At 44.7% G+C, this 14,324-nt stretch overlaps 1 protein-coding gene across 1 annotated transcript in view; it reads right to left on the bottom strand.

The window, feature by feature from the left end:
* Nucleotides 1-13,368, bottom strand: part of FRMD7 (FERM domain containing 7) — a 32,456-nt gene extending 19,088 nt beyond the window's left edge. The window contains exons 1-4 of the mRNA XM_083160745.1: nt 12,853-13,368; nt 5,562-5,666; nt 3,591-3,633; nt 3,144-3,222 (exon numbers count right to left, since the gene is read on the bottom strand). Coding sequence (XP_083016871.1) covers nt 3,144-3,222; nt 3,591-3,633; nt 5,562-5,666; nt 12,853-13,368 — 743 coding nt within the window. The remainder of the gene's footprint in view (nt 1-3,143; nt 3,223-3,590; nt 3,634-5,561; nt 5,667-12,852) is intronic.
* Nucleotides 13,369-14,324: the final 956 nt, after the last annotated feature.

The following is a 14,324-nucleotide window of genomic DNA, read 5'->3' as shown; positions in this document are numbered from 1 at the left end:
AGGTGGAGCGATTCATGCCACCTGTGATTCTGGTGTGGAGACCTGGAAAACATGCACTGTTGGGGGTACTTGAGGGCTGAGGTTGAGAACCACTGCACTAGAACATGAATATGTAATTTGCATACAAGTTAGATAAATAATCTTTTTTAGATCCTTGTTAAAATAATACATACATGGAATACAGACTATATCTTATTTGATGACTTGGTCCCTCTATCCCTGGGAATGTCCATCCCATGACAATGGCGTTACCACCTCATACCTTTAATTCTGGACACATCTCTTATATATTTGGCTACATCTGTCACTCAAAGTGTGTCTGACTCTCTAACGCTGGGTGGAGCCTCTGACTCACATGACTGACTCACATGACAGAGAACCAGCCCAGTGAGACACCTTCTGCCTCCCCATGTTACCCAGCAAAGACACAGCTACTCACCAGACACACCAGGTGAGCGCCCCCCGCCGCCCCCCCTCCCGCGATTCGCGGCACCCCCCCGCGACCCCCCCTCCCGCGATTCGCGCCACCCCCCCGCGACCCCCCCCCCGCGATTCGCGGCACCCCCCCCCAGATTTGCAGAAACCACAGCCCCCACGACCCCCCCTCCAGCGATTCGCGGCACCCCCACCCCCCAGATTTGCAGAAACCACAGCCCCCATGACCCCCCCTCCAGCGATTCGGGGCACCCCACCCCCCGTGACCCCCCTCCTCCCACGATTCGTGGCAGCCCGCCCCCGCGTCCCCCCCTTCCGTGATTCGCTGCAACCCCCCGCGCCCATCCCCCCTGCACCCCCGTGACCCTCCTGTGATTCCCGCCCCCCCCTCCCGTGATTCGCGGCAAACCCCCCGGCCCGCGACCCCCCCTCCCGCGATTCGCTGCAGCCCCCGCGCCCCCCCCCTCCCGCAATTCGTAGCACCCACCCCGCGACCCCCCCTCCCGCAATTCATTGCACACACACCCCTCCCATGACCCCCCCTCCCACGGACACCCCCCCCAGCCGCCGCGATTCACAGCAACCCCAGGATCAAATGGCACATGCAAAACACTGACACGGCTATGGTCGACGATGAAAAAGGTTGACATGAGTTTTTGAAGATTTATTTTTCATTTTAAGATTTTTTTCTTACGATGGATTTTTTTCTTACGATGGATTGAATAATTAAGTAAACCCTCCCTCTATCCTGATGCAGGGATCGCCTTTAATGGGTCTACTCCCCTCCGCTTGTCCAAGCTGTTAGACCCTTATATTCTCCAGATTGTTTTCATATTCATTCTCATGTGTCGACATGGTCACCAATGAAGTGCCACACTTATGTCAACGTTTAATGTGTTGACTTTTCTGTGTTGATTTTTTCTTGTGGCGATTTGCGGCACCCCCGTGACCTCCCCCCCCCCCCGCAATTCGCAGACACCCCCCCACCTCCCCCCCCCCATTCACGGCAACCCCACGATTAAATGGCACATGCAAAACACTGACATGGCTATGGTCGACAATGAAAAAGGTTGACATGAGTTTTTGAAGATTTATTTTTCACTTTTTGAATGTTTTCATATTCATTCTCATGTGTCGACATGGACACCAATGAAGTGCCACACTTATGTCAACATTTACATGTGTTGACCTTTCTGTGTTGATTTTTTCTTGTATTAAATACACAGGTGCTATGGCTGATTAAAACCAGGGGCAATGGAGTCTACAAGTCAGCCAGCCACAGAACCTGTGTAATTCATGTGTGTCCAGAATTAAATGGATACGGTGGTAACACTACATGACAAAATCTGTGATTTGTACATCTCCATATAACATCTGCATTTATACTTTATAGCTTTATATTTCAGAAACCAAATATGTTTACTGCCGTTTTAACTAAAATACAGATGAAATCAGTGTTCCGGATATTACATAAGCAATGGGCCTAATTCACGTTTGTAATGAAACACACAGAGACGTACGATAGTGGCTGGGCAATTCTATGTAATTATGCAGCAGGAGGCGTCTGTAGGAGATACACAGTACGTCTCCTGTGTGCTGACGCTTACTCTGGCTGGCCTCTAGATCTTCACATCCTTACCATTAAACCTGCGTCCAACGGATGCAGACCCTAGAACCGTTACAACTACAAAATAGGACCCCCCCATCCCCATTTTGTAGCCTTTGCTCTATCCCCAAACACTGAAACATCTGAATTATGGTAATGTGATCCAGAATGAGGACATGCATGATAGGAGATACAGCATACATGTTCCCAATACATTTGGTTCAAACATAAAACCTAAACTGTCAGGGTGACTTGTGGTGTTTGGGGAACCCTGCTGAACACAATTACTGAGTGCATTTCTAATCCCCAACCTGCATCACCCTCCTTCTAATACCTAGTTGTACTGTAAGTGGGACTGGCCATGGTATAAGACACATAGCCAAATGAGGAACAATAGGGGCAAATCTATAAAGGTTGCAGGATCCAACTCTCTCCTTAAGTATACTATAGTCCTATGGGGTACATTTACTAAGATGGGAGTTCTGTTGAAGATAGGATGTTGCCCATAGCAGATTCTACTTATTTATTTAGCACCCTCTAGACAATAAATAGAATCTGATTGGTTGCTATTGACAACATCCCGGCTTTATACCTCTCAACTTTTAAGCTCATTGATGTGGGACACAGACGCACCCCTTCGGAATTCAAAATTAGGGGGCATGGATAGCCTGAAAGGGGGCATGGCCTATACGCATGTCTTCCTGCGAGGCCACTCCCACGTTTTGATACTGGCCTGTGAGCCTCTAGCCGTGCCCCCAACTCCTCTGGCTGCAGTCTATTTAGCACTGCTCAGCAGCTGACTCCCAATAGTAGGTGGGGTGGGGGCTGGGGTTTCGGCATGCGTGTAGACTGCGCACATACTTCTTACTTTCTTAAAACTTCTGTGGGAACTTGTTAAACAAAGTAATTATGTAGTATTGCAAGTAAAGCTCTGGGCCACCCAAGTGCCACTTCTTCAGGTATCGATTCTAATTACACAATGAACATAACAGCTCATACACAGCTCGGTTTGTGTTGCAGCTTCTGATATATCCATAAGTTCTATCAGAAGGAACCAAGAATCATTCATGGGACATGAGCCACCTAATGTTGAATCTATTACCTTGTCTGCTCTCCACGCAACTGTCCTGGGTCCACCAGAAAGAATTTCACCATAAATTTGAAAATTGTTTCTTTAGGATCTTGAAAAAAAAAAAAAAAAGTAGACTGCACACAGTGTCACAGTGTATATAATGTCAATCTCAGTATGATGGTACCGTTATATTAAATATTTTGGGCCAGATTCTCTATGCTTCAAACGTGATAAAAAGGAGAGTGATAAACAGCCAGCCAATCAGCTCATGTCTGACATTTTTCAAACACAGTCTGTGACATGACAGGTAGGAGCTGATTGGCTGGCTGTTTATCACTCTCCGGTTTATCACTTTTGAAGTTTAGAGAATCTAGCCCTATACCTCTACAGGTTGCTATGTGGTTGACCCGCATCTATGTAGGTTAAATATTACCTCTTAACAGTAAGCAAGTATTATAAAACTGGTATTGAACTTACTTTTCACCTGTTTGGTTATAGGTTTCAGAAGTCCCAGCCAAACCTGCAATGACAATGATGATGATAAATAGTACAGGGTTGCCGACTTTTAAATGCTCCTCTCCTTACCCGATCGGGGGCGGGGCTTGACTGTGACGTCATTAAGCCCCACCCCCATTATGGGAAATAGGAGAAATGACTGATCTCCATGGAGGGGGCGGGGCTAAAATGACACAATTGTGCCATTTTAGCTCCGCCCCCTCCTCTGAGACCCGTGGATTGCGGCATTTACATGCTGCGATTCGGGGGGGGCTCAGGGGGGTCCCCCAGATTCCGGGAGGGTTGCCCACGATTTTCGGGAGACTCCCGGGAATTCCGGGAGGGTCGGCAACCCTGAAATAGTACATGCATTACGTTTATGGTCTATTACAAATTGATATTTTTTTTTTAAATGTAACAGGCAGATACAAAGTTGATAACCCTTCCAAGCCCTTAAATTTAATCAAATTAACATAAATAATCAATAAAATGTATTGCATTTTCCCGTATGGGGGAGTCATAATAATTAGCGGTTCTCAACCCCAGTCCTCAATTACTTTCAATTCGTTGTGTTTTGTGGGTACACTCATCTATACATACACAAGACAGGACTTGTTGGGGATACTTGGGGCTTGGATTTGAGAACCATGGAACAGCACTACCCTTACTCATTTTCTCACACTAAAGGTAGAGCCAATTAAGGTTAAGTGAAAGTCATTGTAAAGAGAGAAAACTGGTTTCATGTAAATCAGGTTGCAATATATTTTCGTTATTTAACATTTATTACTGAATATGTGGGGAAAAGCTGACGTTTCTTTTGATTCATTTGCTAATAATTTGAAACTAATTTGTTGTCACTGTACCTGTCTTACCTGAAGCCACCACAAGTTGGCACTGTGACACTAGCAATAAACCACAATGAATCCAGTTGTGTTTACGGACCACCCTCATGACTGGGACAAGGAAAGTTGAAGTCAGTGCTATGAAAAAAACCATGGGGGTTATGCAGCCCCGATTGTTGCTGTGCAAATTTGCAAGGAAGACGATTATTGAACGACTCTGCATGTAAACGGAACAAAATCCAGCTTCTATTCTGATTGGTAGCCGTTCACAATTGATTGACAGGAAGCTGCTGTTACCCGGACTTTTTCTGGGAGTGTCAGAAAAACGCAGGTGTTCCCGAGCATTTTCAGGGAGGGTCTATGACGTCAGCTCCGGGCTCAATCAGCTTGGTTCTATTGCACTGGCTGAGTAGGTCTTGGGCTACACACAGACTTGTAAAATCATCTGATGGTGAGGGAGTTGTGTATGGATTCGCAGCTAGCCAACGATCAGCGTAATTGTTGCAAGCCATTCGCAGATGCCCCACAAGGTGCGTTTTCACTTTGCTAAATCTCAGAATCTGGCCTTGTATTTAGCACTAATTATTCATTCTTATAGCTAGAAACAGAAATAAGTCAGTGGGAGGAATTCAATAGCCCCTGACGAGACCAATTCAATTGTTTCTGCCGATGGTGCAAGTGCCGTGAGTGCCCAATATTACTGCTCAAACCATCCTGAGGTGGGAATAAAGAAGTCTGCAAGAAAATGGGGCTTTTGGGCACCCAGATGCAGCATTCGCAGTACATTACACATTGACGCCCTAGTCCATTTGGGTGCAACAGTTACTCACACCCAGCCTCAAGCATGCTTACTGCCAAGTCGCAGTTGTGCAATCAGGTCTGAATAACCCCCAAGACATCTCCATTGCAAATGCACACGTAACGGAAAAAAAATAGCCCCACCATTTCCCCAGTGATTTCTATCTGTAGAGTTGGTTGCTTTGGGAGGAATAAGTATCATTTTATGGGTGCAGGGTGTGCATTGTAGGCTGGTGTTGTACACGAATATCCCTAGTGAAATCCCTAGATCACTGGGACAGTATGGCCTGGAAAATATAAAATAGTCACTTACTTGGTATCCAGAGTTATTCTTGAACTCCAAACCAAAGTATTCTTTCTCGGTTAGGTTTAAATGACTGCAGCTCATGTTAAATAATTCTTTACCAGGAGCTTTTTGCTATTAAAAAAAAAAAAAAAAAAAAAAAACAACAATTTATAGATAAAGTAATTTTAGATTTTCATTGTGTTGCTGCTAATGAAGGTTTAAAGTGGTCCTGGAGAGGTGGTGGAACTCCTTTCCCCTAACAACCCCCCCCCCCCTCCTCAATAGGCAGACCAGTGCCAGGGAATTTTCGCCCTACCTCCTACAAAGGGAGAATGGTCCCACAAGGAAGGGTTGTGGTCACACAATAGTAACGCCAATTACATATAAACACAGAGTAGCACAATCATATGCACATTACACTGCATTTATTCCCCTAATTCATATTAAAACCCACAGTAGTGCCCCGTATGCAGATAATACCCACAGTTGTGCTGCTACACATCTGTCTCTGTCACTCCAGCAGCTCAATGTCCATGTTCCTCAGCAGCTCCATGCCCTGTTCCTCAGGCAACTTCCCCAACTCTAAGTTCCTCCAGCTCCCTCTCACTCTGTCTTCAGCAAGCACAGAGCCTTCTCCTCTTAGTGGCTCTTCTTCACTTCAGCGGCAGTGGTGGCATGACATCACATACATGTGCCAGAAGAAGAAGCCGCTGGGACCGGCTTTTCTGTTGGAATCAGGGCCGTGGTAGAGGGGAAACTCAGTACCCCCTACCATTAGAAACTTAGTTCCACCCCATCCCCCCTCACTTTAAACCCTGATGCTATGCCTGTGTGCTGTACGTCCACTGTTTGCACATCCTGCCAGCAGTAGCCTAGTCTACAGTTACCTTGGATGGATGTGATTAATGTGAATCTATCCATACAGGGTATATCATGCTATAGAACATGTGTCAAAATAGTCCATGTTTGGCTTACCCCCCACAGTGTAAACTTTGTAGTTTGGCTGCCTCACTTGATGCACTCGTGGATGTGAGGACAAATTCCTGAAATCTACTTCTAGCATGAAGATGCAGCAACCACCTATTTTGTGTGCTCTCTTCTGGGTGACCTATTCCACCCATCCTACCTAGTGCACCAAACATGGCTGCCTCACCTGGTACCTTTCATGGGTTAAATATATAATCCGCATAAGCTATTACCCAAAATGCCTGCTCCAACCCCGCAGTATGCTTACAATGCTCCCTAGGTTTTCTTTTCGTTCTTTTAGATTTATGTGTGGTTTGGGTGTTGCTGTATTATGCTGCTTTCAGACCGCAAAACTGACTTTGACCAGGTATTTTAAAACGTTTCTAAACCCCTTTCACATCGCATGTCTTTAAACGGTATTTCAATGCAGTTTTTGTTCCTTCACAACTCTGAACCCGTTTTAACCCATAGAAAACAGTGGATGAAAAAAAAGGGTCTGAAACGGGTAGGACACTGCTTTATTACCGTGTAGAAATACCAGTTCAATAGAACCGGTAAATTCACTCTGCACCTTTCAGACTGCACAAATTACCGTTTTACAATGGTAAAAAAAAACGGCAAAATAACGGGTAAAAAGTGGGCAATACTTAAATCTTTTCTACTAGATGCTTTGTAATTGATGTGTGTAAAGTGCCTTGAGATTCTGTGAAAGAGCGCTATAGATCTAAAATTATTATTATTAGTAACTTCTAACACAACCTTATCTGCTTGATGTGTGTGAGGTCTGCAAAAATAATGCTGATTGAAACAGACAAAATTAAAAACAACTGGGGAGCAGAATTATAAGCAAAATATCTCATAATTTATTGTACGTGAGGAAATTACATATTTACAGAATGTAAGGAAATACATCCCTGTATTGCAGGTTACAAAAATACATTTCAAATTGTAAAATCCAGACAGGGACAATCAACTAAAGTAACCCAAGGTCCAAGTCATCCTCCTAACCAGGGGTTAAAGTGAGGGGGGACGGGGTGGAACTGAGTTCCACCACCTCTAATGGTGAGGTGGAACATTTTAACCTCCACATTGGTCCTGCACAGAAAAGCATTCTAGTTTGCATGGGGATGCCCAGAATCCTACCACTGGCCCTGTCTCTGTCTAATAGGGGGTGGAGAAGGGGGGGGGGGGTAATTATGTGGCACAGAGAAATGGGTTCCCCGCCTCTGCATGACCACTTTAAGCCTTGTCTACTGTTATAAATGACCCAATTAAACCAGCTGGTAAGTGTTTGAGGAGGTATTGGTATTGGGGGAGGGGGGGGGGGCTTCACATGACAGCTGTCACCAGGGAGAGGAGGAGGAGGAGGAGAGGAAGCATAAAGCCTCCCTGTATGGTCTGGGCATGTAGCAAAAACCGGAAGGACCGGACCACACGGGGAGGCTATAATCTCCCCCTCCCCATGTCCTTGGTGAAAGCTATCATAGGCATCCACTAGGACAAGACACCCCCCGGACCAGACACTACAAGTTCTGGACTGCAGATTTCGATGTCCGATCCTGTGGTCCGGGGTCTTGTCCGGGTCTGGTTTTTACATAGTCCCCAAGCTGTCCTGTTGACCAGAGAAGTTATGACATCAGAACTCCAGGGGCGGATCCAGCGGTGGGTCTGCAGCTCAGTGCAAAATTTAAATAGAGCAACCCCACCACTGGAACTCACAATGTATACAGATATTATTTAGGGCTATAACAACAGCATTATATTCTCTTCCAACATTTTTTCATGTTTCGGAACATATAATTTTCTTGTTATAACATTTATCTCATATTGAAAGACAAGCGGCAGTGATTCTAGCATAATACTGAGACTGGAATTAGCATGCAGTAACTGAACGCTCTACTTCCCCTGGGACGAGCAGACTACGTTGCAGGTGAGGGGCTGAACACATCATTGGAGTAATGAGCATAGCTTCCAAAAATCAAAAGCTGTTGGTGGAAATTACTATGTATTGTGTTGATCCTCTTGATTGGTGACAGTGTAATAGCAGCTTGTACTATGCCGTCATGCTCAGTTCTGTCTCAGTGAAAAGACCTTATGTAATTAAAACAATTATAATGCTCCGCAACGGAACATTTCATGTGCTTCTCTCTGTGGTTATCTTGTAAGAGGAAAGATTTGCCAGCAATGATCTTAATATTCCACTTAACAATGATCTATGGAGCATCTATTCCTATATGTGATATTAGTACTGCTCATCAATGCTCTGTGTCTATTCCTATATGTGATATTAGTACTGCTCATCAATGCTCTGTCTATTCTTATATGTGATATTAGTACTGCTCATCAATGCTCTGTGTCTATTCCTATATGTGATATTAGTACTGCTCATCAATGCTCTGTGTCTATTCCTATATGTGATATTAGTACTGCTCATCAATGCTCTGTGTCTATTCCTATATGTGATATTAGTACTGCTCATCAATGCTCTGTCTATTCTTATATGTGATATTAGTACTGCTCATCAATGCTCTGTGTCTATTCCTATATGTGATATTAGTACTGCTCATCAATGCTCTGTGTCTATTCCTATATGTGATATTAGTACTGCTCATCAATGCTCTGTGTCTATTCCTATATGTGATATTAGTACTGCTCATCAATGCTCTGTGTCTATTCCTATATGTGATATTAGTACTGCTCATCAATGCTCTGTGTCTATTCCTATATGTGATATTAGTACTGCTCATCAATGCTCCGTGTCTATTCCTATATGTGATATTAGTACTGCTCATCAATGCTCTGTGTCTATTCCTATATGTGATATTAGTACTGCTCATCAATGCTCCGTGTCTATTCTTATATGTGATATTAGTACTGCTCATCAATGCTCTGTGTCTATTCCTATATGTGATATTAGTACTGCTCATCATTGCTCTGTGTCTATACTTATATGTGATATTAGTACTGCTCATCAATGCTCTGTGTCTATTCCTATATGTGATATTAGTACTGCTCATCAATGCTGTGTGTCTATTCCTATATGTGATATTAGTACGGCTCATCAATGCTCTGTGTCTATTCCTATATGTGATATTAGTACTGCTCATCAATGCTCTGTCTATTCTTATATGTGATATTAGTACTGCTCATCAATGCTCTGTGTCTATTCTTATATGTGATATTAGTAATGCTCATCAATGCTCTGTGTCTATTCCTATATGTGATATTAGTACTGTTCATCAATGCTCTGTCTATTCCTATATGTGATATTAGTACTGCTCATCAATGCTCTGTGTCTATTCTTATATGTGATATTAGCACTGCTCATCAATGCTCTGTGTCTATTCCTATATGTGATATTAGCACTGCTCATCAATGCTCTGTGTCTATTCCTATATGTGATATTACTACTGCTCATCAATGCTCTGTCTATTCCTATATGTGATATTAGTACTGCTCATCAATGCTCTGTCTATTCGTATATGTGATATTAGTACTGCTCATCAATGCTCTGTGTCTATTCTTATATGTGATATTAGTACTGCTCATCAATGCTCTGTGTCTATTCCTATATGTGATATTAGTACTGCTCATCAATGCTCTGTGTCTATTCTTATATGTGATATTAGTACTGCTCATCAATGCTCTGTGTCTATTCCTATATGTGATATTAGTACTGCTCATCAATGCTCTGTGTCTATTCTTATATGTGATATTAGTACTGCTCATCAATGCTCTGTGTCTATTCCTATATGTGATATTAGTACTGCTCATCAATGCTCTGTGTCTATTCTTATATGTGATATTAGTACTGCTCATCAATACTCTGTCTATTCCTATATGTGATATTAGTACTGCTCATCAATGCTCTGTCTATTCGTATATGTGATATTAGTACTGCTCATCAATGCTCTGTGTCTATTCTTATATGTGATATTAGTACTGCTCATCAATGCTCTGTGTCTATTCCTATATGTGATATTAGTACTGCTCATCAATGCTCTGTGTCTATTCTTATATGTGATATTAGTACTGCTCATCAATACTCTGTCTATTCCTATATGTGATATTAGTACTGCTCATCAATGCTCTGTGTCTATTCTTATATGTGATATTAGCACTGCTCTTCAATGCTCTGTGTCTATTCTTATATGTGATATTAGTACTGCTCATCAATGCTCTGTGTCTATTCTTATATGTGATATTAGTACTGCTCATCAATGCTCTGTGTCTATTCCTATATGTGATATTAGTACTGCTCATCAATGCTCTGTGTCTATTCCTATATGTTATATTAGTACTGCTCATCAATGCTCTGTGTCTATTCCTATATGTGATATTAGTACTGCTCATCAATGCTCTGTGTCTATTCCTATATGTGATAATAGTACTGCTCATCAATGCTCTGTCTATTCTTATATGTGATATTAGTACTGCTCATCAATACTCTGTCTATTCTTATATGTGATATTAGTACTGCTCATCAATGCTCTGTGTCTATTCTTATATGTGATATTAGTACTGCTCATCAATGCTCTGTGTCTATTCTTATATGTGATATTAGTACTGCTCATCAATGCTCTGTGTCTATTCTTATATGTGATATTAGTACTGCTCATCAAGGGCGTAACTACCATTGGTGCAGGGGGTGCAGCTGCTATGGGTCCCAGAGTTGAGAGGGGCCCACTTTGCCTGTCAAAGTTACATGTGCTGTATATCTTTTTCAGCATAGGTGATAAATAGGGGCCCTTACAAACTTTTGCTATGGGGCCCACATGTATCTAGTTACGCCACTGCTGCTCATTAATGCTCTGTGTCTATTCTTATATGTGATATTAGTACTGCTCATCAATGCTCTGTCTATTCTTATATGTGATATTAGCACTGCTCATCATTGCTCTGTGTCTATTCTTATATGTGATATTAGCACTGCTCATCAATGCTCTGTGTCTATTCTTATATGTGATATTAGTACTGCTCATCAATACTCTGTCTATTCTTATATGTGATATTAGTACTGCTCATCAATGCTCTGTGTCTTTTCTTATATGTGATATTAGTAATGCTGGTACTTGTGTAGTTTCACGGCGCCGCCGCGCGCACACACTGTCTCAGAAACTTGGCAGCCTGCCAGAGGCTCTGATTAACTGTGCGTGTGCCGCTCTAGCTCTGTCTGACTGTGCTCGTGCCGCTGTAGCTGTATTGACAGCTACGTTAACAGTGTAGCGCCGGGCAACAGCAGCAGCAACAGCAGCAGCGCTGCCCAGGCGCTGACAGGTCACTATGGTACTTGTAGTTCCACAGTGAAATAGGCAGCGCCTGGGCACCGCTGACAACGGGGGGCATGTAAAAGTGGACACCCCGGCACACCGCTGACGTGCCGGGGCTTCTAAACTACACACCCCGGCACACCGCTATAGGCGCTATGTATACGCTAGATTTAGACGCTAATGCGTCTGAATCTCGAGTCCCTGCTAGCCGCTAAGAAGCGGGGAAGTCTGGATTTAGACGCTAAAGCGTCTGAATCCAGGCGCCTTGCAAGCCGCTAAGGTGTTGGGGCTTCTAAATCCTGACGCAAAAGCGTCTGGATTTAGTTGGGTGTAGGGGTACATCTAAATTTAGACGCAAAAGCATCTAAATTTAGGTGGGTCTAGGGGTACACTATTAAAACCCGCCTTCAGTGCCACTAGTTGACGCCACAGCTGTCGACCTTGTAAATCCCACTATCCACGCCCACCCGAAGCGTGGCGAGCGGCGGCGGTACGCGTCCTATGACCTTTTCATACCCCCACTATCCACGTCGGCGTGGAGTTGAGAATAGAATGAGAATCACACCTGCACACTCACACACCTGAGACAGTAAAGACGACATTTTCGGCAACTGTTAACTTTTTTTTTGTTGAAATTTAACTGGAACCTAACTGGAGAATATAAATGATTTGAATGACATGTAAGTAATCAGCGTAAGAAAAAGTCCAACATTAATTAAAAAGTCATGATTAATCGGTAGAACAGGAAGGAGCTTCTGCGCAACGTCACCGCCAGCACTTGCACAGGAAGGATCTGCTGCATCGACGTCACCGCCAGCACTTTCAGAGGAGTCAGCCGGCTCGGCGCTCTCATCCTCCTTCTCGACCAGGGGGAGCAGGGTCAGAGCATGTAGGATGCGTAGGAAGGGGTCCTGGGTGCCTAAACTCTGCCTCCACATAAACTCCTGGAGGTAGGAGTCCAGGTGATGGCGCGCAGTACCCCTTTGGCTCTTATTACGCCACTTGCAGCTGCCCCAGAGGCGCTCTATATTGTGGGTGTGCACCCCAGTGTCCGGGTCAACGAAGTTGAACTTATGATTCACCTTCCCGTGGACGTAACCGGCCTGCTGGAGTTGCTGGGTGTTATAGGCCCTCCAGCAGTCTGTAAACACAGTGGTGCCGGGCTCAACATGGGCCTCGATGGCAGCCATCAGGGTGGCCGCATCCCGCCGCTCCACCGCAGTCATGAAGCACTGCCCGGTCTCCCTGGATATGCCCCCAAATACCCACTGCTGGGGCAGGAGCCGTCCAACATTACTTTTCCTCTTTACATAGAGGCTCTCGTCGACCTCAACGACATAACCCGGGCCTCCGATTCGCCGCTGAGGCTGTGCCAGCAGGTCCACCGTGCAGGCCTCCCTCATCAAGTTATTGTATTGCACAGCTGTTTTCTGCGAAATATTCAGCTGTCTGTCGCAGAATTTAATGCTGGTCAGCTCTTCTGCCCAGCAATATATGAAGCGGATGAGGGTCACAAAGCTGAGGTGAGACCCCCGAAACCACTGAGCAGACCTGATGCTCACCTTCTTGCGGCAGCTGCGAATGTGGCAGCGCCACATGCGCTCCTTTACACTCAGCCTCATGGGGTGGCCATTGGGGCAGGTCATGGTCTGCGGCAGGAACTGGTGGGTCTGCAAGAAAGCCACCTCCTCCTCCTCCATCTGCGGCAGATTAAACAGCGTCAGACGCTCCATTGCCATAGTCAGGTTCGCCACTGCCATTATGCACCTCCGTCTCTCATACAGGGCTACTGCTGACTGACTGACTACGCTAACTGCGTAGCGCTCTGACTGACTACGTAACGCTGTCTGTGCGCGGCTGAGCAGAAGTGCCGGGAGTGTGAATTCAGACGCTAAATGCGTCTCAAAGCGCCTAAAATGTTAGCGTCTACATTGGGGACACCCCCTGTGGTAGCGGTGTGCCGGGGTGTGCGATTTAGAAGCCCCGTTTGTCTCCTTTTTACACGGTACATTTTATTACATTTCAGCTACGTTACATCACGTTACATTATAGCTAGAGCGGCACGCGCAGCGCTACGTTACATCACGTTACATTATAGCTAGAGCGGCATGCGAGCCTCTGGAAGGCTGCCAAGTTTCTGAGACAGAGTGTGCGCGCGGCGGCGCCGTGAAACTACACAAGTACCGTAATGCTCATCAATGCTCTGTCTATTCTTATATGTGATATTAGTACTGCTCATCAATGCTCTGTGTCTATTCTTATATGTGATATTAGTACTGCTCATCACTGCTCTGTCTATTCTTATATGTGATATTAGTACTGCTCATCAATACTCTGTCTATTCTTATATGTGATATTAGTACTGCTCATCAATGCTCTGTGTCTATTCTTATATGTGATATTAGGGGATGCGGTCAATTTGCCGGCGGTCGGGATCCCGGCGTTCAGAATCCCGGCACTGGAATCCTGACCGCCGAAATCCCGAAACTTTCTCCCTCCGTGGGTGTCCACGACACCCATAGAGGGAGAATAAAATAGCGTGCCGAGCGTAGCG

This window comes from Crinia signifera, chromosome 9 (assembly GCF_055691185.1).
Source record: "Crinia signifera chromosome 9, ASM5569118v1, whole genome shotgun sequence".
Lineage (NCBI taxonomy): Eukaryota > Metazoa > Chordata > Amphibia > Anura > Myobatrachidae > Crinia > Crinia signifera.
This window is presented reverse-complemented; position numbering and strand designations above follow the sequence as displayed.